This window comes from Equus przewalskii, chromosome 6, assembly GCF_037783145.1.
Source record: "Equus przewalskii isolate Varuska chromosome 6, EquPr2, whole genome shotgun sequence".
Taxonomy (NCBI): domain Eukaryota; kingdom Metazoa; phylum Chordata; class Mammalia; order Perissodactyla; family Equidae; genus Equus; species Equus przewalskii.
In genome coordinates this window covers 80,443,056-80,468,869 of record NC_091836.1, presented here as the reverse complement: position 1 = coordinate 80,468,869, position 25,814 = coordinate 80,443,056, and the positions used below count along the sequence as shown (strand labels likewise).

The 25,814-nt window shown below is 48.9% G+C and overlaps 1 protein-coding gene across 1 annotated transcript in view; it reads left to right on the top strand.

The window, feature by feature from the left end:
- GALNT18 (polypeptide N-acetylgalactosaminyltransferase 18) overlaps nt 1-1,018 on the top strand; it is a 351,784-nt gene extending 350,766 nt beyond the window's left edge. Inside the window, exon 11 of the mRNA XM_070624315.1 lies at nt 620-1,018. Within this exon, the coding sequence (XP_070480416.1) occupies nt 620-658 (39 nt within the window). The 3' untranslated portion in view covers nt 659-1,018. The remainder of the gene's footprint in view (nt 1-619) is intronic.
- Nucleotides 1,019-25,814: the final 24,796 nt, after the last annotated feature.

Genomic DNA, 25,814 nt, shown 5'->3' with positions numbered 1-25,814 from the left:
TGGACAAGGTCATGGCAGAGAAGATGGAGAGAAGAATAAATTCCAGAGACATGTAACAGGTAAAGGAGATCACAGCAGTGGCTTGAACAGGGAGCACGAGGAAGAGAGAAGAGTTGAGGATGGAGAGAGGCGCCATTCCCTGGGGTGGAGACCATGTCAAGAGGACCGGTTTAGGAGGCAAGATCCTGAAGTCAGTCTTAAACCTATTGCATCTGAGGGCCCTTCAAGCTCTCCAGAATGAGACGTCAGAAAAATATGACAGTATGATATGTGGGTGTGGAGCGTGCACATTGCATGGCATTAATAATGTGTCCTAAATTGATGTTCCCGGCTTCTCTCTCTCCTCCACCATTTCTTTTCACCAAGAGATAATGATGGTTCTCAGAAAATTTAGAAATAGACATGACTCACCTTGGATAGAGGCTTCAGAATGAGAAGGCTCTATAAACCCAAGTCATTACCAGCTGCCAGGTGTACAGAGTTTTACAGCTCACATGGGGCTCTAACTCATTTGAGCTTCACAATAACCTGGGATCATTACCTCCATTTGAGGTTACATGGTTTGTCCTGAGAAATCATGTGTTGGGTCAAGTGTAAATGACTTTCTTATCATCTGCAGAACTGGACCTGCAAAAAGCTTCCCTTTGGAGACACGTGAATTCAATCCGCTTTACACATATCCGTGAGCACAAATGGAGAATGTGAGGAGGGGGCTACGAAGACGCACAAGGACATATCCCTGCCCTGGAGGAGATCACAGGCCAGGGGACAAGAGCCCCAGTTGATCATAACTAATGAAACACTGTGGGGAATGCTACGGGAGTCTCTTTCAAAGAACCTCTCTCTGATTATGAAAATGTTAAGTGTCAACAAATGCATAATATAGAGCATAAAACGGAAAAGAGGAGGTACCCCAGATCCACCGAGCGGTAAACACGTCCCTGTTTTGTTTGTCTCATTTTGGTGTGTGCTGGTGTTGGGCTTTTCAGTTAAAGTCAATAAATTACCTTTTATGCTTGAGCTGGTTTAGTTGGAGTTTCTGTAATTTGCAATCAAAGGAATCTTGACTAATAAGGTTATTTGGAGAATTGAATCAATTAAAGTGTACAAAGTGTTTAACACAGTACCTGGACTCCGGTAAGTACTCAGTAAACATTAGCAGCTATTCTTCTTATTCTGGTTTCATCTATTGGACAGGTGGGGCCAGCCACACAGAAGGCTGTTCACACAAAATACTGCAGAGCTTCCTGAGAGAAAATAACCCTCAGGGAGAGGAATCCAGGCACCTACGATTCCGTGAGAAAGCTTAGTCAGCAGGACAAGGGGCGCTTCTCAGGACAGCCTGGTGTTCTCCAGTCGGAAGTGTCTCCTGCTTCAGCTGCACCGTGAGTCCAGGCTGCCTGCTCTGAGGAGGGGCGGGTGAGATGGAGCAGGGAAGGCTGGAGCTTCTGACTTCACCCTGGGAGAACTCAGGCACAAAAGGCTCTCCTTAGGTTGGCTGCCAACACTGCTCAGCACGGGAAGGAGAGAGATGGTCTCTCTTTCTTTGCAAAATAGCACAGGAACCTTTGTCACTTTGAGGCATCCTAAGCTGAAAGGTCAGTTAGGGCTAGTTTGCTCTGAGGGGTCCGACACCCCCCAAAAACAAGCTTAGCCTCTTTAAGACATTGGTTGTAAGCATTTAACACATGCAGGCTCTATGGGGAAAATAATAATAAAGTATATTTAATCATCTAAGGAATAAAAGTACAGGCCAGCCGGGTGGTGCAGCGATTAAGTGTGCACGTTCCACTTCAGTGGCCCAGGGTTCGCTGGTTCAGATCCCAGGTGCAGACGTGGCACTGTACGGCAAGCCATGCTGTTGTAGGCATCTCACATATAACGTAGAGAAAGATGGGCCCGGATGTCAGCTCAGGGCCAGTCTTCCTCAGCAAAAAGAGGAGGATTGGCAGCAGATGTTAGCTCAGGGCTAATCTTCCTAAAAAGAAAAAAAAAAGAACAAAAGTACATATGTATGTGTTACCCATCAAAGTACACATGGCATCTGTGGTTCGCTCTTCATAAAATTTTAACGTGATTTGGAGCTCATCTTCCCCATCTGTTACCCTCCTGACTTAACTGGTGTCACTGTGACATGCTGAGAATTGCCATTTGAGGAACTAAACGTGTTTGAGCTGACACTGGTATAATTTTTATCTCCCATGCTTGTCTGCATGGGAGCACAGGCTGTAACGAAACCAGCTCAGATGTTAGTAGCTTTTGTTGGAGATGTACTAATTGACGCTTCTCTCCTGAGGGAGACAGCCCTTGCCTGGCTTGTCCCTGAGACCTGGCCCCAGCACTTCCTTGGAGGAGAGGGGAAAAGAGACTTGAGCTCTGGCTTATCTGACTCAGCCTTCACTTGCTGTCCCAACTCTCTCCAGAACCACCAGCCAGAGCATTCAGGTCTTAGCTCTTGTTGACTTTCTCGACTCTTCAAGCTGTCCTGATATAAAGCAATCCTCCCTCTATGAAAGGCCAAAGCGTCATCCCTTAATTCCTTGTATAAACCCCTGGTTTCAACCCTGGGCTTGAACAGTTGCATTCAACAGCCCTAAGTATAGCTAAACTCTCTTGCAGCTTCAGAGGGATAATAGTGTGGGAAGTAGTTAAGAATGAGGATCAAAGAAATTATAAGGGGACAGTACTTGCAACTAGATGGTAACATTTTGATGCTCTGTTGTTGGGAGCATGTATATTAAGGATTGTTACGTCTTCTTGCAGCATTGACCTCTTTATCATTACATAATGTCCCCCTTTATCACCAATAACTTTCCTTGGTCTGAAATCTGCTCTGTCTGAAATTAATACAGCTACTCTTGCTTTATTTTGGTTAGTGTTGGCATGGTATATCTTTCTCTATCCATTTACTTTTAACCTACATGTCTTTATATTTAAAGTGGTTTCTTGGGTCTTATTTTTTGATCCACTTTGACAATATTTTAATTGGTGGATTTAGACCACTGACTAATGATGTTTTAATAACAGACCACTGTTCAAAGTGATGTTTGTATAGTTGGATTAATATCTGCCATATCTGTTACTGTATTCTGTTTGTTGTCCTTGTTCTTTGCTCATCAACTAGAGTTCAGGTTTCCCTACCCCGGCACTGGTTCCCAGGGAGGTTTCAGCTCGTGGGTTTCTGTTTCCCTAAGTGGTGGTTCTCGGTACTCACTTGTCAGTCTCCCCAATTTTGGGGGCAGCTTTTCGCCCTGTGGCCTCACTCTTCTCACAGATCTAAGAAGAGTTGTTGAGTCTCCAGTTTGTTCAGCTTTTTACTTGTTAGGACAGGGTGCCAACCTCCAAGCTTCCTGCATGCCAGACCAGAGACCAGAGGGTTTTTTCTGACAATACCTCTGAAAACCTAGAGAGCAGTCCTGGGTACTAGACGTGACCCTCGAGTTCTGGACTCTCCGTCAGCCCCCTCAGCACACCTGCTGCCCTGGGTGCCCACCTGCTATCCCCAAACCAGAAGGCCATCCATGAGATGACATCACCAGCAGGTGCAGACAGGCCCACCAGTTGCACAGTCAGCTCTGCTTAGGGGAGGCCCTGCCAGACTGGGGGCTTCTTGTCTGTCATCGTGGCTGTGCTGATGGTGCATCTTCAAATCACAGCACCCCTAAACGAAGAGATGGTCGTTCAGCTGCAATACACAAACCCAGTTTGGGAGCCCAAATGACATGGCTCCAGTCTCATTGGCAGGAATTGTGCCCCTTGGATCAGGCACAATCTGCAGAATAAGTGAAACTGCCAGCAGAGAGAAATGTGTTTGAAAACATGACATGATCCATGGTTAAAGCATGCGCATTCTGCGTCCACCTCAGAAATATTCCACTTCCAGAGCAATTTCTTCACTAACTAGCTGTCTCTTGAATGGACCATATGTCTTTTTCATTACTGTGTCAGCCCGGACTCCATTGGCAGCAGTTCCCACCTGCTGGGCCCACTGATTTCCCATCCGAAGGCCCAGCCCTGCCTGGTCCTGGGGCCATGATTCTGAGAGACTCCAGGCCCACTATCTGTGCCCATCCTGGTCCCTGATGCAAACTTCCCTCCCCAGGAATTTCAGGTGCTGAAGCCTTGTCGTACCTTGTTGGCAACACTATGCCCTGCTACCTGCCAGCTACCTGCCATATGGACTTCTGGGCACCACCTGCCTAGATTTCCCATCAGTGTATTATGTTGGGATTCATTCATTAGTTCATGCACTCATTCATTTACTCAACAAGTGATTATACAGCATCTGCTAAAGCCACACACTTTCCGGTGCCCTAGAGACACAGTGGCGAGGTGACCCAGTTCCTCCTCTCAGGGGTGCTGGGCCAGGACAGCCACACGAGGCCCAGCACAAGACAAGCATGGTGCTCATGGTTCCCTCCTGTGCGGAATGAGGTAATGAAACAAAAGCTTGGCATGTGACAGCCTTCAGCAACAGTCAAGGGAAGTGGCTGCCACTGGGAGTCCAATGTGAAGCTGGGTCTCCTGTGACCTGTGCCCGCAGTCACCTATACGTCCCTGGCATTAAACTGATCACACTACATGGTTACCCTCGTCAAAAATTGGGTCTTCCTCCACCGCCGGCCGACAGTTTCAGGAGGTTGAAACTGTCTAGTCCACAGACGCAGGTCACTCTGCCATCCTCTCCAGATTGGGGGCAACTATTGCACCACCTGCCTCACTTTGGTTGTGGTCTCTCCCCTGAGTGGGTGTGCTTGTTTCACCCACTTCAGACCATGGGCAGATGTGGATGCTCGCACCCTGGTCTGGGTCCAGCACCCCAGGCTCCCACAGCTGATTTCCCGAGTCCAGTTCCGGGAGATCTTTGTATGTGGGATTAGACCAAATGGCTCGGCTATGCCAGCCCACAATCCCTGGGTTCTGTGCACAGGGGTCCTCCCGATGTTGGGCTCCTCCCCTCAGTTCTCTGCTACCCTCCCTGATGGCCACTTCCACAGGCTGGGAGCACCTGTCCACAGCTACTTATGGGCCTACAGCAAGGAGAGAAGAGAGCTGACTATACGACCAATAGAGAGATGCTCCAGGGTCCCTCCTGGGACCACGAAAATGTGAGGTGAGGCTCTCTTTGCAACACCTTTGGAGTGTGCCAGAGACACGACAAAGCCAAAGTCCCTTAAGAATCATGCACCATCTAGGTGAAAGGTTATGTTGAGCTGATGCCAATTATTGTCACAACAGACTTTGGAGAAGGCATTTTTTTTCCTTATTGTGGCAACATTGGTTTATAACATTATATACATGTCAGGTGTGCATCATTATATCTCGACTTCTGTATAGGCTGCACTGTGCTCACCATGAAAAGTCTAGTTGCCATCCATCACCACATATGCGTGCCCCTTTACCCTTTCATCCTCCCTCCACGCCCTTCCACTCTGGTAACCATCAGTCTATTCTCTGTATCTATGTGTTTGTTTGCTGTTGTTGTCGTTTTTATCTTCCACATACGAGTGAAATCATACAGTATCTGGCTTTCTCGGTCTGACTTATTTCACTTATTATAATACCCTCAGGTCCTTCTTGCAAGTGGCAAGATTTCACCTTTTTTATGGCTGAGTAGTATTACATTGTGTGTGTGTGTATACCACATCTTCTTTACCCATTTATCCACTGATGGGCATTTAGGTTGTTTCCAGGTCTTGGCTGTTATAAATAAAGCTGCAATGAATATAGGGGTGCAGATAGCTTTTCAAATTAATATTTTCATGTTCTTTGGATAATGCCTAAAAGTAGAGTAGCTAGATCATATAGTAGTTCTAATTTTTTGAATGAAAAGACAAACTACGAATTGGGAGAAGATATTTGCAAATGATATATCCAATAAGGGGTTAATATTCAAAATACATAAAGAACTGATACAACTCAACAACCAAAAAACAGGCAACCAGATTAAAAAATGGGTAGAGGACCTGAACAGACATTTTTCTAAAGAAGATACACAGATGGCCAACAGACACATGACAAGGTGTTCAACATCACGATTTATTCGAGAAATGCAAATCAAAGCTACCATGAGAGACCACCTCATACCCATCAGAATGGCTATTACTAAAAAGATAAGAAATAACAAGGGTTGGAGAGGATGTGGAGAAAAGGGAACCCTCATGTACTGCTGGCAGAAATGTAAACTGGGGCAGCCACTATGGAGAAGGCTTTTATAAGCAAGATGCCTCATAACAAAAATAGTAACTAACTCATACATATCTGTATGCCGGGCACTTAACTACTAATTTACATATATTAGCTTATTTAAGTCTCAACAAACCCATAATGTCAGTGCTATTATTATCATACCCATCTTACTGATGAGGAAACTGAGGCACATGTGGTCGATGGAAAGAACCTCATACTCACCAGAGTTGTCATTATTTTGTAGCAAGGAAAGTATCTAGAAAACAGAAATATCAGAATTCTGCAATGCAACTACGGAGGGCATGGTCTCCAGGTCCTAGCAGGATGCTGAATGAGGAAATAGAGAAGAAATCAGGAATGAGATGCGACTTTTTCCGAAATGCTTCAGCTTTCTGTTGCACTGTATTCTCCACCTCTCTGTTCAGAAAGAGCTCTCCAGTCGGTCTAAGCACCACTCCCAAACTTGGCTGCACATTTAGCATCACCTAGGGAGGTCTTAAAAGTCACGATGCCCAGACCGATTGAATCAGAATCTCTAGGGGTGGGACACAGGCGTCAGCATTATTTAAAGCCCCCACTGATTTAAGACATGACTGGATCCCTTCTGGGGAAAGCTTTATGGCTTGAAGTGAAGGTGAACATGGCAGCTCAGATCCTGATCAGCAAAATGTGAGAAGCTAACACAAGTTCCCTCTTCTGGAGTGCAAGCCTCCTGGGAAGGCAGGCACAGACAGCACACCCGTGAGAAGCGGGTGGCTGCCAAGCAGGCCACAGAACTCCTGACCCAAGTCCTGTCAAGCCTGACGGGATGTAAGCGTGGCTTGAAAACCTCAAAGGCGATATTTGCAGGGAGGAAGCTGGCGGTGTTTGAGCCTCAGAGAGGTGAAGCAATTCCGAAGACCACAGATGCTGCTGACAAGGGGAATGCTCTGGGGGCAAAACAGAAGTACTGCAAACAGCGCGGCCACTGGAGCGGTCAGCTTTCTGGTGCCTGGTGTCGGACAGCAAGTCTCCTCCGCGTGGCTGCATCATCCCACACAACAGCCCATGGCTGCATTGCACACGCCTGAGGTCTCATGTCAGAGCAGAAAATACAAATGGTCTGAAGCAGAAATTCCTGGGTTTGAAATCTTTCTAGACACTCACCGGCTGTCAGTCTAACTGCCCCCTCTGAGGCTTAGCTTCTTTATCTGAAGGATATCATTAGAAGGAGATCATTAATTCACTTAACAAATATCTGCAGGGCATCTGCCATGTTCTAGGCATTGTTTTCAATGCAGGGGATAGAGCAGAAAACAACAGAGATGAAAGTCCTTGTTTTCTCGAGTTTATGCATTGTTTAGGGGAAATGGACAATAAACTAACAAGTAAGTAAAATACATAGCATGTCAGCAGGTGATAAGTGCTGTGAAGTTATAGAAAGCAGGGAAAGGAGATAAGGATGCTGGGGGGTGGGGCATGCAATTTCATAGGGTGGTCCAGGAACACCTCCCTGAGAAGATGGCATCTGAACAACAACCTGAGGAAAGAAGGGAGCAAGCCAGGCAGAGAGCTGGGGGAAGAGTGTTCCAGGCAGAGGGGCAGCAAGTGCAAAGGACCTGAGGTGGGAGTGTACCTGTGTGCTGTGCTTGGGAACAAAGTTATCTACCTTCTGGGGGGGGGGGGTGTATACACATATATACACATATACATACACACATATACATACACACACACACAATTTTTGGAAGAGTAAAGAAATAACTTGGGAATCCCCCGACAGAGTTGAATAACTTGGGAACCATCTTTCCCAAAAGGAGGAGCTGTCACCTATTCTAGGTGGCAAAAATCAAGCTATGTATAGCTCAGTTGGTGGCCTTTATGAGTTAATCCAGGCCCAGACAAAAGCCAAGTGTCCCACACATTAATGACAGGGGTCACTGTTTGGTAAAGTGATGAGGTCAAAACTTCCTACCAAGAAAAATGTCCTTTCCTCAGATGAGTCCGTGCTGGGTTGTCTATGAAAAAGTAATGCTCCCCGTGAGGCACTCTTGCTTCTCTGAGGAGCCCTGAGGAAACCAGCCTCAGCCCCTTGTGGTGGGGAGATGGAAAGAGACTGGGGACCGTCCCACAGGCACCCTGCCCCTCCCTCCCAGAGGCAGCAGAATCGACACCACCCTTAGCCCAAAGGAAGCCTAAAGCACTCCAGTCTACAAACCCTAAAGGATTTGAGGAACGGAACCTCGGCCTGTGAGGAAGGATGAGGACAAAACCCAATGGACTTGAGAGGGCACAAGATGGAACCAAGAAAGAGGGCTGGAGTTTTGCAGGCTGCTTCTCCAGGGTCCTTCCCCTGCACGCAAAGAGAAATGGCTTGTGGGAAGTTACAAATTCTGCCCCTCCCCCAGGACCCGGCTCTTCTGAAACCCACCTGGCCCTTCAGTAACACCTTCCTATGTCTCCACCACGATCCGGTCTGGCAAAGACTGGTGAGCCACGGGGTACCAGCGGAGGAGACACAACTGCTCCCCAGCCATCTTGTGGCAATGTGGGGACAAGAGGGCTGGAAGGGCATTGTCCCCCCACTTTGTTAGCGTTAGTGAGCTAAGCTCCAGCAACAAGCAGTCCCAGATCTCAGTGGCTTAAAACAGCCTGCCATGGGGCAGGTGCCTCTCTTGGGTCCTCCACCTCTGAGCAGTGTCGAGGACCAAGCCTCTTTCATCATGGGCTCCACCTAACTGGAGTGCTTTGCTCCAGTTAGGTGAAGGGGGAAAAGAGAAAGAGTAGGCGAATATACATAGAGTTTAAGGCCAGGCATGAAAGTGGCCTCTATCTGCCCTCATCCCATTAGCTGGAACCCAGTCTGAGCCCATACAAGGGAAATTGTGAAATATAGTGTTACTATGTTCCCACATGAGCATTGTCTCTGCCACAGCCCACTTGCGACTACTAGGTAAAATCATTGCTTGGTAAAGCCAGCAGAAGAGGGGCCCGCAGTCAGCACAGGCAGAAAAACCCTAGAGCAGACCACCCCCTGTTCGTCCTCCACGTGTCCGCAGGTAGAGCTCCTCCAAACACGAATGGTGAATGAATGAACTCCAGGCTCAGAGTCGTGGTAGAGACGGATATTACCACATCTGAGGTCTATCCTGATTTTATTTTGTCTGGGGTTCCAGGGACTGTGTGCGAGCTTCAGCTCAAGTGCTAACATAAGATCATCCAAAAATACCCATCTCAGACCTGATGTTCCACTAGCCCTTGGTCCAGAAGGCTCTTGACTAGCTTCGTAGCCCAGCCCCAGGACCAGCAGACGAGGGTGCACCCCAGAGCAGAAAGGTAGCCTTTGATCTACTCCACATTCACGGCAGTAAACAGCCAGCATCCTCAGACAGTCAAGAATGTAAGTCAGAGCCTTTTTGGTACTGAAGCAGTTTATCTCTATTTGACTCCAGCTGAACCCAACCCAGCTCATCATCACTATCGAAAATGATGCATTCACAGATTTTTAGCTCATGGACAATCTTCCTCACCAAAAGAAAAAAAGAATAAGAAAAAGAAAAGAAAGTGATTCCTTCAACACTCGGGAGAAACCTCATGTCCTAGAGAGACCCTGCTCCAGGGACTAGCTCCCCGCCACGCCCTCCCCCCATGCCAAAGAATCTTCCAGCCCGAGCACAGAGTAATCACCAGATTCTGGCTATAATATATAGAAGCAATCCCATAACGCTTAATCATAGTGGCATCTCTGAGAGCTCTTGGGGCATACAAGCTGTGTCTCAGGACCATCTGTCAGGGGAGAGAAAGAGGGAAGAATGTTTTCAGGGGCTTCTATCTCCCAGTGGCCAACATTTCATCTTACGAGGCACTAACACCCTCGCTCTTCTGTGTTCCACTTGTGTGGGTGCAGAGTGGGTTTGACAGCAGCATCAACGGGGAAGCCCAGGGTAGGAGGCAAGCAACAAATGTACATCTCTGAGTGAGAAACTGTCAGTTGTACCTGTGGGAAATTGGTCAAAGCCCACGCAGACCTGGCCATGGCATCGGCAGGTGCAACACGAGAAAGGGGATGTGGAGAAGCACTGTATGAGACGTTTCTGATCCCCAGGAACTCAATCGCTGGCATCTATTATCTTTATCAGCTAGGCACAGGCACCAATCCTTGGACACGGGCCTCTTCCCTGGAGTCTGGTGCTCTGAACTTTGACCTTGGGCCAGAGATAAGCTGTCTTTCACGGGCTTCCCTGGGCCAACTCACACCCCGACTTTGGGGGCCCACTCTAACCGGAAGCCCTGGGGGCACAAACGGGGCTGGGGCTCCTCATCACTGCTGCACTGAACCCCCTCCAGAGGCTTGGGAAGACTTCCAGTAAGATGAGCTCTGCCCTGCCACTCTGACGGGCTGTGTCAGACTTCCAGGAACCGTACTTTGTGTAATTGGGTCTGAAGCAGCATAGTTAAGAAATGCAATTAGCTGCTAAAAGCACAGATCACAACTCAGATTGTCCCATCCCTTGGAGGCCATCAGTCAAGAAGCAGACAAAGGCATCCTTAGCCCACAGTGCTTACAGCTTTGTTTCTTCACGGAATTGGTTCATTTGCACCCATTGTGGGCACAGCATGAAAATTTAACTCTGAAATGGTGAGTAAGGATACTGTCACCCATCCTTAAAGGACTCCATATAATTTTTCTTTATTTTTTGAGGTAGCTAGTGATTACAGACAAGGGGAGAAAGCATAGAGGAGGATGAAGCTTGATAGGATGAGAAGTGCACTGGACTTAAAATAACCCCTCAGTCTTAATTCCAGCTATGCCTCTTCCATGCTGTGTGACTATGGGCAAGTTACTTCACCTCACTGAGCTTGTTTCCTCAATTGTCAAATAAAGCAGCAATACTCATCTGGTTGTGAGAAAGCATAAGTTCACAAGCCTAGCACCTTGCTTGACACTCAGTATCTGCTTTACAGGTGGATTCTGGCCCCAGGAAAAATAACTGTGTGTGTGTGTGATCCTTTCCAGCAAGGTACAGATGGCTAGAAGACACCACTCACCTGTGCCCTTGAGTCCCGAGGCGGACAGTTGGAAGGACCCCTGGGGTTCACAGTAACAGGTTGTGGGCAGCGCACATCTCCTGCCGCACGTGGACGCCTGGGCTCAGGCTCTGCTGCCCTAGGGTGAAGGATGAGGATGACCTACCCGCCACAGGAAAGGCCTGTGGACCAGCAGCCTTCCTCCCTGGCTTGCCTGGGGCCAACGTGCCGTAGGAGTGGTAATCAAGGGTGTGGTGGTTAGAGTTAGGGCTCTGGAATCTAATTCTGAATCCTGGCTCTGCCCTTAGGTAAATGATTGAGCCTCTCTGTGCCTTAGTTTTCTCATACGTGAAATGGAAGGAATGACTATATATATCCCAGATATAGTTATGAGGTTTAAATGGGACAATATTGGAAAGTTCGTGAAAAGCGCCTAGCATCTAAAGGCCTTCAAAAGCATTAGCTATTACTATTGCTAACATTTCTTGAGTTGGCTTATGGATATAACGATGACCCAGACAAGTACGGTAGGCACATAAATCCTCACATTTATCCTGTGACCTCTGTAATATTAATATCCCATGGAAGAAACTGAGATGGAGAGAGTGACTTTCCCAAAGGCACCTAGCTGATTTCTTCAGGAAGTTTCTTAAACCGGAAGTATATTTTCCCTTGCCTGGTCCCTGCCACACTGTGAGACATCTGCATATGACACTTACTGCTCTGTACTGTAATGACCTGTTTACCACTTTGTCTTTCCCTAAGGGGTTGGGCCAAATTTGATTTTCTAAGTAAAGTTTTACTGGACACAGTCATGCCCATTTGTTTCCACATTGTCTATGGCTGCTTTCACACTACAATGGCAGAATCGAGTAACCGCAACAGAAACCACATAGTCCACAAAGCTAAAAATGTTTACTAGCTGGCCCTTTATAGAGAAAGTTTGCCAACCCCTGCATTAAATGTGAGCTGCTTGAAGTAGGACTCAGGTCTTTCCATCCCTGTACCCCCTCATCTTGACACGTGATGGGTCTCCCTAAATATGTGCTGAATGAGGGAATGAGTGAACACGTGGCAGACTTGAATGGATGCCTCTTCCGAAGGAACGGCCCCCTCGGGAGCCCAGGCTTCAGAGTCTGAGCCCCACCCAGATCCTGGGAAGCCCCTCAGCTCTGTGATGCTGCTGACTGCTTGGGGTTCCCACAGGTGACCTTGAGACTGAACCAGGAGCAGGTCCTCACATCATCACCCCGGCACCACTCAGCCCCCAAATGAGAGGACAGCACCTACTTGCAAGGAAACCCCTCTCAGTCCTCACTTGTGAAACGGAGGTGCTTGGCCTCCATCTGCCCCAGGCTATGGGGCTGTGCCTTTCCTGGGAACCTCCACGCACCGAATCAGATTTGCCTTCCGGCCTGAGGCAGGCTGTCCCACCGTGACCACTGCAGCCTCTTGTGGTAAAACAACGACAAAGACAATCACCTCCATCTGCTGAGCTCCTGCTCTGTGCCGCCACGTACTCTACGTAACCAACACCAGTTCTCAGCACAGCCCTGGGAAGTGAGGAGGGCTTTATCCTCCTCACTTAAAGACGAGGAAACCGAGGCCCTGGGAGGGTGAAGGTCACACAGCCAGTAAATACTGGAGGTGAGATGGAAGCCCACTAGCTCTTCTTTACTCGTGTGCTGACCTGCTTCCCCAGGGACCCATAACCCAGCAACTGGAACACTGTTGGAACTCCATTTATATGATCTTTGAATCAAGTATTTCAGCTGCACTCACCTGACCCAGCTGGGTTCACGACTGACAAGGTGTCACGACACGGTGTCATTTATTAGAGACGCATTTGCTGTTCACTTGCCCTGCATCAAGCTCTATGCTGGACACTCAGGACACAGAGGTCGACTGACCATGGCTTTAGCTCTCAAGGACCTCATAATCCGATAATGAAGAGGCAGATGAGAAACCAGCAACTAGCACAGCACGTGAGCCACTGGCGCAGGCGGCGAGCAGGAGTGGGCGAGGCTCTGAGCGGCCGGGCCCCCGGTGGGCGGGGCTCTGGGCTCCACCCCGCCCCCTCCAGGTGGTCTAGCCTCGCTCTCTTCCGTATATCGAGGTGGCCTGTAAGAGTGCTCCCAACAGTTCCCTTGCTAAGTTTGAAAACTTCCATTCCAAGGGATGAACAATGTAGGAAGAACAAAGCGCTGACGCCATCAACATCTGAAAAATAGGCTTTAAAAGAAAATCACGTTCTCTCAGAAGTTCACAGAGACCAATTCCTAAATACATTCCTGGAGCGTTTTTCATCTCGGAGGACAATTAACCTTTGCAATTAGCTTCATCAACAGGAACTTAATATCAAATATTTGGTCGCATAGCAACCAGGAGGCAGCCGCCAGCAGGATTGCAGTATCTGTGTTATTCGAGTCTCATGGGGCAGCCGCGCAGGAAAAGCTGCGTTGGGTTTCCAGACTCTGCAACGCTCTTTGCCCCAAAGTCCTGACCACCCAAGGCCCTGCCGTGAGTGACCTACCGGGCAGTGCGCCTGAAGGTGAGAACCCAGGCTCTCACCAGTGACTGAGGAGGAGACTGCTTAAGCCTTGGTGTCCCCGTCTGCCTCAGAAGAGCCTCCAGGATGCCCGGCAAGGAGGTGTGGGTCTCATCTGCACTTTAGAGCTGCATGGCCTGGGCACCCCAGCCTGCTGAATACCTCCTGCCCGTCACTTCTTGTCCTCTTTCTGATTTCCACAGGACCCTCCTTACCCTCATTTTAGATAAGGAGACTAATGCTCCCATTAAATCACTTGCCCAAGTGTGCCCAGTAGTAAGTGGTGAGGCAGGATTGGTTCCCAGTTTCATGCTCTTTCCACTTCCCCACAATGGCCTGCCAGCTTGCGCTCCTTCTCTGGCCTGAGCTTCAATCCTGGGCCAGGTGAGTGTCTCGGGTCCAGCCCAACTTGCTGTGTCTACATCTTCCTTCCCAAATTCCCGCCAATGTAGGAGTCACTGTGAGCTTCTGAGGCCTGTGCTTGGACCTCTCTGTTCTCTCACCTCACTCACCATGTTTCCCAGAGAGAAGAATCCTAATTGTTTCTGAGTCACAGATTCCCAACCAAAAAGTGATGAGCTTGTGTGGTGAAAATAGCAAGGGCTTCCCAAACAGCAGACTTGGGTTCAGATCCAAGCTCTAATACCTACCAGCTGTATCACTTTGGGGACATAACCTCTCCAGATACCCTTCCTCTCCTCTGTAGAGTAGACACAATACTAACGCCCTGGAAAGGATGCCGTGAGGACCAAGTGAGAAGCCAGGCTTGTGGTAGGTGCTCAAGACAGAAAAATAACAGAACAACAAAACAAAACCACCACCAGACGGCTCAGCACCTCTGTTCTCCTCAGTTCCTGTGGGGAGTTCCAGACTTCTGTCTCTCCCTCACTTCCCTCAGAAGGACTTACTGTAAAGTGACCCAGAGAAGTCTCAGATCAAGTGACTGCCGGAGGTCTCTGTGTGTGTGCTGATAAAACCAAACAGATGCCTTGAAGGAAACATCCTCCTTTCCCACTGGAATGAAAGTAATTCAAGGCAGACAGATGAGCTTTGAATTCTGACTCTGTCATGTCAGAGCTCTGTGACTCAGGCAAACACGTCCACTCTCTCAGCCTCTGCGTCATCCTCAGTCGTAACACGTGGAGGAAAGCCGTACTTCCCCATAGGGGTCTAGTGAGAACTAAATTCCAAAACTCACGTGAAAGAGCCCATCCCGGGGCCTGGCTCAGGGCTCACATGAGTGACTCAGGCAGTATTTGCTGTGTCTGAATCTGTTTGACAAACACCACCCTTATCAGTTCCTGTGGTGACTGTCCTTTGAAATTCTTATCGGTTTATTTTTACCAAATTAATCAAATCTACACTGTTTCAGCACCAGCTTTAGGAAACAGCGCACCTGCTTCTATTTTCAAATGAACACACACACACAAAAAGTACCTTCCATCCCATTTCCTTTGGCATCTGTAGGGGCTGCATATGCATGAGATGGCACCTGACTTTTGGATAAGCTCTGTGGAACTTCCAGACCCCCTGCCACCCCAGAGCTCTTGCACGGTAATCTCTTCAATCTGCCCAGCCGTCAGCTTGCCCTGTTTGAAACACTCCACTGGCCTTTCAGGATGAGCCAAGGTCTGCAAAACAAACCTCATCAATTAAACATCAAGTTACCATATGACCCAACAATTCCACTCCTAGATGCATACCCAAGAGAGCTGGAAAAATACATCCACACAAAAACTTGTACGTGCAGCATTATGCATAATAGCCAAGAAATGGAAAAAACCCAAATGTCCATCAATTGATGAATGGATTTTTTAAAATGTGGTATATCCATATCATTAGTTTCCTATTACTGCTGTAACAAGTTTAAGAGAAACTTGGTGGCTTAACAACACGAATTTATTCTTTTACAGTTCTGGAGACTGGAAACCCTTAATTGGTTTCATTGGCTAGAGCCAAAGCATTGCATGGCTTGCTCCTTCTGGAGGCTCTGAAGAGAGAATCTATTTCTTTGTCTTTTTCAACTTCTAGTGGCCACCTGTATTCCTTGGCTTGTGGCTCCTTCCTCCATCTTTGAAGTGCAACCCTCCGATCTGCTTTTATCATCACGTTGCCTGGATGCTCCAGGATAATCTTCCCATCTCAGGATCCTTGCCTAATCACATCTGCAAAGTCCTTTTTGCCGTATCAGGTAACGTTCCAGGGCTTCAGACATGGATGTCTTTGGGAGTCATTCTTCAGCCTACCATACAATAGAATATTATCCAGCCACAGAAAGGAATGATGTACTAGAAGACGCTACAACGTGGATGACACCGAACCATCATGCTAAGGGAAAGAAGTGACGCAAAAGGCCATATAACGTATGATTCCATTTATGTGAAATGTCGGCATGAGCAAATCCATAGTGACAGAGAACAGATTAGGGATTTCCAGGGGGCAATGGGAAGTGTCTGCTAACGGATATATGTTTCTTTTTGGGGGTGATAAAATGTTCTGGAGTTAGATAGTGGTGGGTGATGGTGGCACAACTTTATGAATATATTAAAAGCCACTGAATTGTATATTTTAAAGGATGGATTTATGATATGTGAATTATATCTCAATAAAAAATAAATAAGTTTAGAAGAAACTTCACCATGCATCATTACCTGTAAATGATAAAAGTAGAAATATTCTTTTTAAATTAAATTATGGTCTGAATCTATTTGATTTAAATAAAGTGATTTCTACCAAATTGTTCATCCCAACTGTATGCTGCTAGGAGGCAGTATAACGTGGTGGTTGAGGGTCGACTCTGGAATCAGGCTGCTTGAGTTCAGGCCCTGGCTCTGCCCCTTACCAGCTGTGTCATGGTGTTACTTCTCTGAGCCTCAGTTTTCCCACCTATAAAATGGCGATGATAAAAGTACGTGCTTCTCTGAGTTGTCAGGATTCAATGAAATCATCCATGTAAAGCTCAGCATGTGGTAAGTGCTCAATACATGCAAACTATTGCTTGCATTCCCCTCATCCCCTCTGCTCTGCCCATCGGTGGAGAGAAGGAATATGACACTGATCTACCCTGAGGAGACCCAAGCATCCTCTTTAAGTCTCACACTGTTAGTGGGGAATTAGGAGAAAGACATCAGGAAGCTTCAAAGGGTGAGAAAGGTTTATCTAGTTTGGGGAAGTTTAGCACTCATGCATGCATTTATCCATTCACTCGCTCTTCCTTCCATCATTCTTTCATTTAACAGACATTTATTGAGAAAGCGTTATGTACATGTTCAGTATTGTGGTTCTGCTGGAGACGTGCTCCCATGGAACTCTTGACCATTGGGCAGACGGACGATAAAAATAAGTGCACTAAGATGTACGCGGCACTGTGCTGGAAGTTTATACAGGGCCCAGGGTGGACAGGCGAGTGGGGTCAGTGGATGAGAGAAGACACAAAGGAAAGCATGGTTAGTTCTAAGGTGGCGGGAGGGGCAAGGAAAGACTTCACAGAGGAAGTCTAGATATCCCGCTAGGTTTTCTCCTGTGTGTCTGTGCACACGTGTGTACGTGCAGAGGGCGGGCAGCAGGAGACAGGTAGGACAGACACGACAGAGAGCGCGAGCAAAGAAGGCATTCTAGGCTTGAGCAAAGGCCCAGAGATACGACGAAGCCTGGGTTTTTCAGGAAATGTTTAGCAGCTCCTAGAAATAGCAGCTCAGCTACAAGGAAGCTCTGCTGAGACAAAGACAACCAAAGTACTTGAAAGAAGGAGGCAGAGTGAGCTGATTAGATTTGCCTTTTAGGAAGATCTCTCTGGCTGCGGCGTGGCAGAGAAAACAACTGGTGAAAGAAAAGGCTGGAAGCAATGGTTAGGAGACTGGAGATGGTCCAGGCATAGGGTGATGGGACCTGAACCTGGGCAGGGTAGGGAAGGAGAGGAGAGTCTACTCTTGCCCCCACTGAACACCCACTTTACACACTGAACACCAGTATACACCCGTGTACACACTGTGTATACAAACAACCCCTCCAAGGTGTCGGCATTCTGTAACCGCAGGAGTGGACCCATTGGAGGTGTCGTGATTAATTTTACGTGTCAGCTTAGCTGCATCACCAGTGATGTAATCAAACCCTCATCTAGGAGTTGCTGTGAAGGTACTCTGTCCATGTGGTTAACATCCATGTCAGTTGACTTTAGCTGAAGGAGATTACGCTCCATAATACAGGTGAGCCTCAATCAATTGGTTGAAGGCCTTATGAGCAAAAACAGGTTTCCTGGAGAAGAAGAAATTTGATTCTGTTTGGAGAACCCTGCCTGATACAGAGGGTGTGACCTGCTCCTTAGGGAGGCCTCCCGTGGGCTCTAGAGACCAGACATTCTCAGGAGTCCTGCTTTGAAGTTGGCTGTGGTTTGTGATGGTCTCAGGTGAGAAATGATTGTCATTCACAGATCCCGGGTTGAGAGAAGAAGGCATGAGAGACAGGCCTCCTTCTTGCCTCAGCACCATCTGCCTTACTACCACCACTCGCTCCTCCTCAGCCCACCCATCTGACCACCCCAGGCCGGGAGAAGGTCCAAGGCAGCCTCACTAGCCTGGCACTGGGTCCTTCTGATCTTCTGCCACCTCTTCTCTACCCAGTGTCTCCCGTGTCCCTTGTACCCTGGCTCCAAGGATGGAGCCTCTCTCGTTGCCGCCATGCTGGAGTTGCTGTTTTCAGTGCCTGTCCAGTGGTTCAGAGATACTGGAACTGGAGTCCAGCATTACTCCCCTCACCCTCCCCTTTTCTAGGCCCCAAGAGTCATGCCCCTGGGTGCCAGGGTCTGTGACTAGGGCCCTGCTACCTCCTAGTAGACACCCCTAACCTTGAGCCTCCCAGCCAGGGTCCACTGCCCACTATTTTGCCAACCACTTGGCCATCTGTGAGTCCATCTGGTCCTGGACCTTGGCATCCTTGGCCTGACCTGCCCCACCCTGACTGAACCCTGGGCCAGGACCCTAAAGCATAGCTGCTGCCAGCCCAGCTGAGGGGGCACCATCAGCCCCCAGCCGATCTGTTGGGTGTCCAGGGAACCTGCACTCATCTGCCTGGGCGTCAGGAAGTCCACATGGGAGCAACGGCCTCCCCCATGGCCTTTGCTTGGGGTTGTGGAATCGTTCTCCAACCCAGCTCCTTTGTGGCCATCTCTGATGCTCTGAAGCAGCCTTTGTGTCAGGACATGGGTCAGGGGGTGGGGGAAACAAGTGCAGATCAGAAGGAGGGAGCTGTGGCAGCTGCAGGGAGGAGCTCAAGGGACCACTGTTGTGGCCGCCCACTCCCCGGTCCCCTCGACACGTGGCATTTCAGGGCCAAAGGAAGCCTCCACTCCAGATGCTTCTGGTTGAATGGAGAGACATGGGCAGAATCAGGCCATCAGCATGCCCTTGGTCACTAATTAAAATGAGCAGGACTCCAATGCTGTTGTTCCAATGCCTGGTCCCCGCCCCCACTTCCCGAGGTTCTGATCAGCTGGTCCGAGGCAGAGCCTGGACATATGCATCTTCAAAGCTCTTCAGGTGATTAGACTGTGTAGCCAGGGCTGAGAAGCTCTGTTTAGAACTTCGCTATCTGAGGTGTGGTCCGTGGGCCAGCAACACTGACCTCACCCAGGAGCTTGTTATAAATGCAGACTTGCAGGCCCCTGAGACCTACTCAATCTGCCTTACAAGATCCCCAGGGGATTCAGAGGCACTTTAAAGGTTGGGAAGCACTGTGGGGAAAAGCCAGGCTTCATCCAAGGAGAGCTGCTTCAGCCGCTGCTGGCTCCCGGCAGGAATGCAGCCCTGGATCCTACTGAGCAGCACCCAGAGCTGGGGGCCCAAGTGACCCAATGTTCAGTGCACGGTACCCTCATCTCAGGCCCACCCACCACCCTCAGCCAGGCCTCAGGTTCACTAAGACTCACAAACAACGCTTCTCCAGAACAGAACTGCTCACAGCACCCATACACAAGCATTCCCAATGCTGTGTCCACAAACAGCCTCTTCGTCAGCTGGCCTTGGACTGACAGCAGCTACGCTTCCCTGGGCACCTGCTAAATGACAAGAAGTTTGCAAACACCGATCAGTTTCACAATCCCATGGCCCCCAGTAGGATAAGTTTTATAAGCCCCATTTTGACACTGAGGCTCAGAGAGGTTAAAGTGAAGAGCCCAAGGTCACTCTGCTAGTCGGTGGAGAGCTGTGACGGGGACCCTGGGTGTCTGATTCCCAATCTCAGGACCTGTTCACAGAGGTGTCTATATTATGTCTCACTTCGTAAATAAAACAGTGATGGAACTTCAAAACTCAGACTCAGAAATTCCAAAGTTCTCAGAAAAAAAGAAACAGTAAATCCATGGCCACTCCCTGAGACCAGCAAGAGGAGGGGTGGATGCTCAGAAGCAAAAAACGCCTCTGGGAACCCAAGCCCGCTGCGTTACTGTAACAATTATTCCTCCCGCCCGGGCTCTAATTATATTTTTATTAGGATGCTTTACATATTCTTCAGCTTCTTTAAAAATGCTAAACTGACTCTGAGTCCCCAAATGTGCCGAAAATCAAGGCAGTACGTTTATAGGAAGTGAAGACCCACCACGAGAGAATTCCCAGAGGCCCGAATTAGCGGTTTGTATCGTAAGGAGGTGAAAATCCACATCTCTCCTAGGAATGCAACTGACATGAAATTCAAACCAAACCAAATTTATGAAGGAAACTCTCGGGCTTGACGGCCCATCCTGTGGCCAGAATGCTTATGATCTCGCCCTGTTCTGAGATCTGTGACAGGCTCCTCCGCGGCGGAGGTTAAGGTTGCCTGGGGTCCAGGCTCTGGAGAGTTTGTTGGCTCCATCTGTGGCGAGGGTCAGAGGTCAGCTAGTGTTGAGGGTGAGGGCCCACGGCCAGAATTTGAATTCAGTCAGTGATTGAATCTCTAGCCAGGGAGAGAAGCCGGAAATGAGATAAAGTTTGGTGAATTACTTTTTCTCTCCAAACTCAGTGATTTGCAGGGTCTAAAGGTCTCCTGTTCGTGGTTTTCCTGTTATGATGTCCATAATTTACTTTCATATACTTCAGCCTAGGGGGGAACTCAATTTTTGGAGATGTTGCCCTAATCAAGCATCCACAGACCAGGGGTCATGAGCTACCGTGCACAATGGAGAGGAAGCCCATGCATCAGAAGCGCCGAGATAAGCTCTTCTGTTATCTATTTCAGTCAACAGCTGAGACTCTGAAAATTAGCATATTGCATGTCAGAAATCGGTTTTATTGGTGAAAATAGTGGCCTGTTGACCAGCAAGATGACTATCAGAAATGAGCTTGCACTGGGGCGATGCAGGTGTTCAGATATGTGGCCTGGCTGAAAACATTTTCAAGACAATACTCATTTTTGCGTGAACAGGACAGAAGAATCTGGGAGGCCTGCACCCTTTACCCCTGAGGCGTGGTTCTGGGGCTGGCCATTGGTTTAGGGGGCTTTCTGCTTGTCTGCTGTGGACAAGGACATGGCACCCCATGTCTAGAATTTTGTTGGGTCTGCTTCATCCTTTCATGCAAGGTGTGGTTGGATGTGAAAGGAGAGAGAGCTGGGGCTTAACCAAGCTCACAGACCAGGTTGTGGGGACTGCTTGACTGCCTGCTTGGCCAGTGAATAAACATCTGCACGTGTGGTGGAATTGGGTCTGAACCCCGCTTCTGTACCACCAGGGAGTGAGACTTTGGGGGCGCAGCTAGCTCTCGCCCCTCAGACTTCTTTGGAGCTTCAGGCTCCCTGTGACCCACACCCTACTTCCTGAGTCTACAGGAGGAAAAGTCTTAAGATATATTTGTCCTTCATCAAATCCATCATCCTTGCATCTAATTTGTTTTTAGTCTTTTTCCTTCAGAGTTAGAGCTGGATCAGCCACAGAAGGGATTTCAGAGCAGCTCCTGGCAAGAGGTAATGTGATGACGAGTGATTAGGCTCTTATTGGCCAAGCAATTTATTGCCAACCAAATTCATGTTGCCAGATGAATAAAGTAGGTGTTAATTCTACCCACTCAGGGTCCTAAACGACTTCGCAGAGCCTGTGAGAATCAACGGCATTACAGACAAGGGCTGGGCACAGAGTCTGGCCCACGGAGACCTCAGTGAAGGCCCACCTGTGCTTGCCCGTTGATGTCCCACTTCCTGGCATTCCATCCCTCAAACACGGGGAAGGTTGGAGCTGAAGGGGGCCTCACAACTATCCAGCCCAACCCTCTCCTCACCAGACGAGGGGACTGTGACTCAGGGAGGTTTTGTGACTAACCCATGGGCACAGGGTAGAGCTGGAAGGAGGGCTGTGGCCACTCCCCAAACTGCTCCTCAATTCAGTTCGACAAGCATGGTCCAGGGCCTGCTCTGGGAGTGAGTGAGCTCTCCATGCTTGGTGCTCACAGGACACAGGAGCAAACAAGTCTGATGAAGGGAAGAAAGCAGAACACACAGTGCTATGAGTCAGGCAGGAGGCCGGTCTTGCTTTAGCCTTGGAAATAGTGTGGAAGCTTCATGAAGGAGGCAGCCTTTGGGCTGGGCCTTGAGGTGAGTAGGGTTTTGAGAGGAGGGAAGAGGGATAGAGGGAGGGCCCTGATGCAAGTGTCTGGAAACCCCCTGGGTTTCATGTTCGGAGACCCCAAGAGGGCTCCATAGCCAGGGTCTTGCATGGAAGGGAGCGCTGGACTCCATCTCTGGGTCTGGATGGACTCCTGAGGGGGGTGGCTGTCAGGCTCACTTCCTCTCTCTGAGTCCTTCTCGCCTGCCTCCTTCCCCTCCCATCTGGCCTCCTAGAATCCCCGAGTCTCTGGGGAACCAGCTGGGTTCTCCTTGGGAAAGCCAATCTCTCAGGCTCCCCTCACCCCAGGAGCAAACTAAATAAGCTCACTGGTTGTGTGCGCAGAGCCTCAGGCCCACACAGCCCTTTTCCCTCACGCTCTCTCATCTACCCAGCACCGTGACCCATTATTATCCACCCTGCCCCCATTGGACAGGTGAAAAAAGGAGGGTCCCAGGAACTTCCCTGGGTCCTCCTGCTGGTGCAGGTGGGCCACTTCCCAGACCTCTTCCTAGCACAGAGGCTCCCAGCCCAGACTCCAGTTGATCCCCCAGCCCTGAGTCCCACTTCACCACTTGCCAGCTCTGTGACTTGGGCAAATTGCTCACCCTCTTTCCGCCTCAATTTCCTTATCTGGAAAATGATAATAATAATAATGGTGTTTATCTCACAGTGTTGTTATGAGGATTAAATGCTTTAATACATTCAAAGAACATGGAATGGTGCCGAGCACATAGTAAGTGCAACAGAAATATTAGCTATGACTAACATTAACCCGGATCCAGGATGCCGGCAGATTCCTCCCGTTAAATTACTCGGCATCCCTGGGTGCCCTCAGGGACATTGCTCAACCTCTCTGTGCTGATCAACAAAGCTGGCCCTCAGGACAACTGGGATTTTTCCTAGGTTTGTCTCATCTTTCTCCCATCCTTGGGCCCTCTCTATTTTCCCCTGTACTGTCAACAATTCCTCCGCAGAAGCCCCGCTCCACACACCCACACCTAGCCGGACAGGCCATCCCAAGAGTCTGTGGGAGAAACCGATTCTGTCTTTGTGTTCAAAAGCTCTTTTTCACAGCACCAGTTTCTGAATGTTCAGTACAAAAAGAGTTAGCCTCTCCACTAAGAGCCCTGTTTTGAATGAAAAAGAAAGCTCTCCAGTGAGAAGCAGCCTTGAATTTGCTTCCAGCAGCACCCAGGGGATTATCAGCAGAGAACCATATTGCATCCTTAATTGAAAAACCATCCCCAAGGCTGAAGTTAGGCCTGGGCTCGTGGCAGATGTGGGCCCTCAGAGCTACCACTTCTAAGTTCTACAGAAGACATCACGGAGCAACAAAGAGGATATTTGGGAGAGCTGTTCTCCGACACAGGAACAACAGAGGTGACCCACCATGCTGGTGCTTTCTTTGACCTGTGGTCTCTTAGAACGAGACTTTGGATGCCTAAGAATTCCCTTATGGGGACGGAAGACTTAGGAAGGGAGCAGTTCCCAGAGGTCCTAAATTGACCTGGCCGAGGTGCAGAGAGGGCTTTCCCTAATGGGGAAATCAGAGAGGGCTGTCAGACTTGCCAGGAATATTTCCATGGATGGGCTGGCCACGTGTTCTGTGACATACTGGTGTGAAAGGCACAGAAGAGTCTGGTGCACAGTGGGAACTCAGGAAATGTTTGATGAGTGAATTTCCCAGGGGTTGATGATCCACTCACTTCCAGTCATGAAGTTAACCTTGGGGACTCTCTCAGGGTTGCTGGTGGAGTGTGATTGGTGTTGGGCCTCAGGCACTTAAGCGCCCTCCCCTCCAGCAGTGAAGAAAGGAACATTCTTCAGAAAACTTATCTCAAGCCTTTTGGGTTGAGATAGTCAAAGCTTAAACAGCTCAGCAGCCCCTGGCTGCTGTATATCAGTGAATTGAAGCTTTTTAGAATCCCAGTGGAGCATCCAGTTTAGGGAATGGAGGGCGATATCTTGCAAGGGCACTTGTCCTAGGAGGGTTCAGGAACCTCCTAAATACGATAGGAAATGAACTACTTAAGCAGCCCGCTCTTAGCCCCAAACCATCAGAAAAAGTGTGAAATTTTATAGAGACTCAACTAACACACACACACGTCATCCCAAAGCCAAGTGCTACCAAGCCACTCAGTTCAGGAGCCCCGAAAGGGGAAAAGATTGTTCTACCGTGGACCCCCATCTTTTGCCTGGACCGCTATCATCAGCCTCTTTTTGAGGTTCCCTGTCACTGGTCCTTCAGCCAACCCTCTTCCAGACTGTCATGAGGAACGTGCTTCTAAATCACAAATCTGGTCAGGTCCAACTCCTTCTTAATGCTCCCGATGGTTCCCGTTGTCTTCAAGGTAGAATAAAGATTCCCAACTGGGCATACGAAGCCCTTCAGCATCTGTTCTCCATTCAGGCCCGAGATGCAGCCAGCACTCACCAATAAAGCTGGACCAGCTGTTCGAGTGTGGAGATACGCCTGCGCTCCGCCAGTGACCCTTCACCACCCACCAGCCAACCCCCTTGCCCATGCGGCTCCTGGTCAGGGCCCCGGTGGGATGGGAGAGATGATACCTCTGATGGCATTTGGCTCTGGGTCCCCAGCAGGCACATGCTGGGCTGAGGCCCCCCACGTGGACCAGCACTCCCTACAGATGCCCGTGCCTGGACACTTCTGGAAACTGCAGCTTCTGCAGTCTACCGCACTGCTTGTTAAATGCAATATTTTGAACATTCCTCCCCCCTCAGTCAGCTTTACTGGACCTTTTGTTCACCATTCTTCCGTTCGTTTATTTGTTGACTGAATTAAAGATTGTCTGAATGAATAAAGGAGTGAATGATACATGACCTAGCACCTGCTATCTTCCCAACCTCGTCATGAAGGAAGGAGGGCCATAAGGGCATGCTGGTGAGGGGGGAGGATGCACAAATAAGGTTCCATCCACAGTGACCTCAGAGATGTCACTCAGTGCCAGAGGTGGCCACTCAGGCAAGGTCTTGCATAGGTGGGTTATACCCTGGCCAAGTTCTCAGCCATCCAAGTTCAGAAAGAGGACTTTTTCAGTGCACCCCAAAACCATCAGTCTTTCAAGGCAAACTCACACAATCCAGGCTCAAAAGACGCTGGTGCAAAGTGAGAATGCCAACCTGACTACGAAGGTGACTGGAGCTGTGGTGTCCCTCGTCCAGGTGTTTCAGTGGATACCCTTGAGGTTGTAAGAGACAGAAATCTCAATTCAAAATGATTTAAAGCCCAAAAGGAATTCATTGGCTGCCAAAGCTGAAAATCCCAGGGGTAAGTCTGGCTTCAGGTACAACTGGATTCAGGGCTCAAATGGTATCATTAGGACTCAATTTTTTCCTTTTCTGTCTTCTACCATGTTGACTTCCATTGTAGGCTCCACATGGTGGCAAGATGGCTTCCTGCCCTGGAGGATCCCATCCTCTCAGCTTCACCAGCTCTGTGGCTGGCGAGAATGAAAGATTCTCTTCTGGAAGCCCCATTAA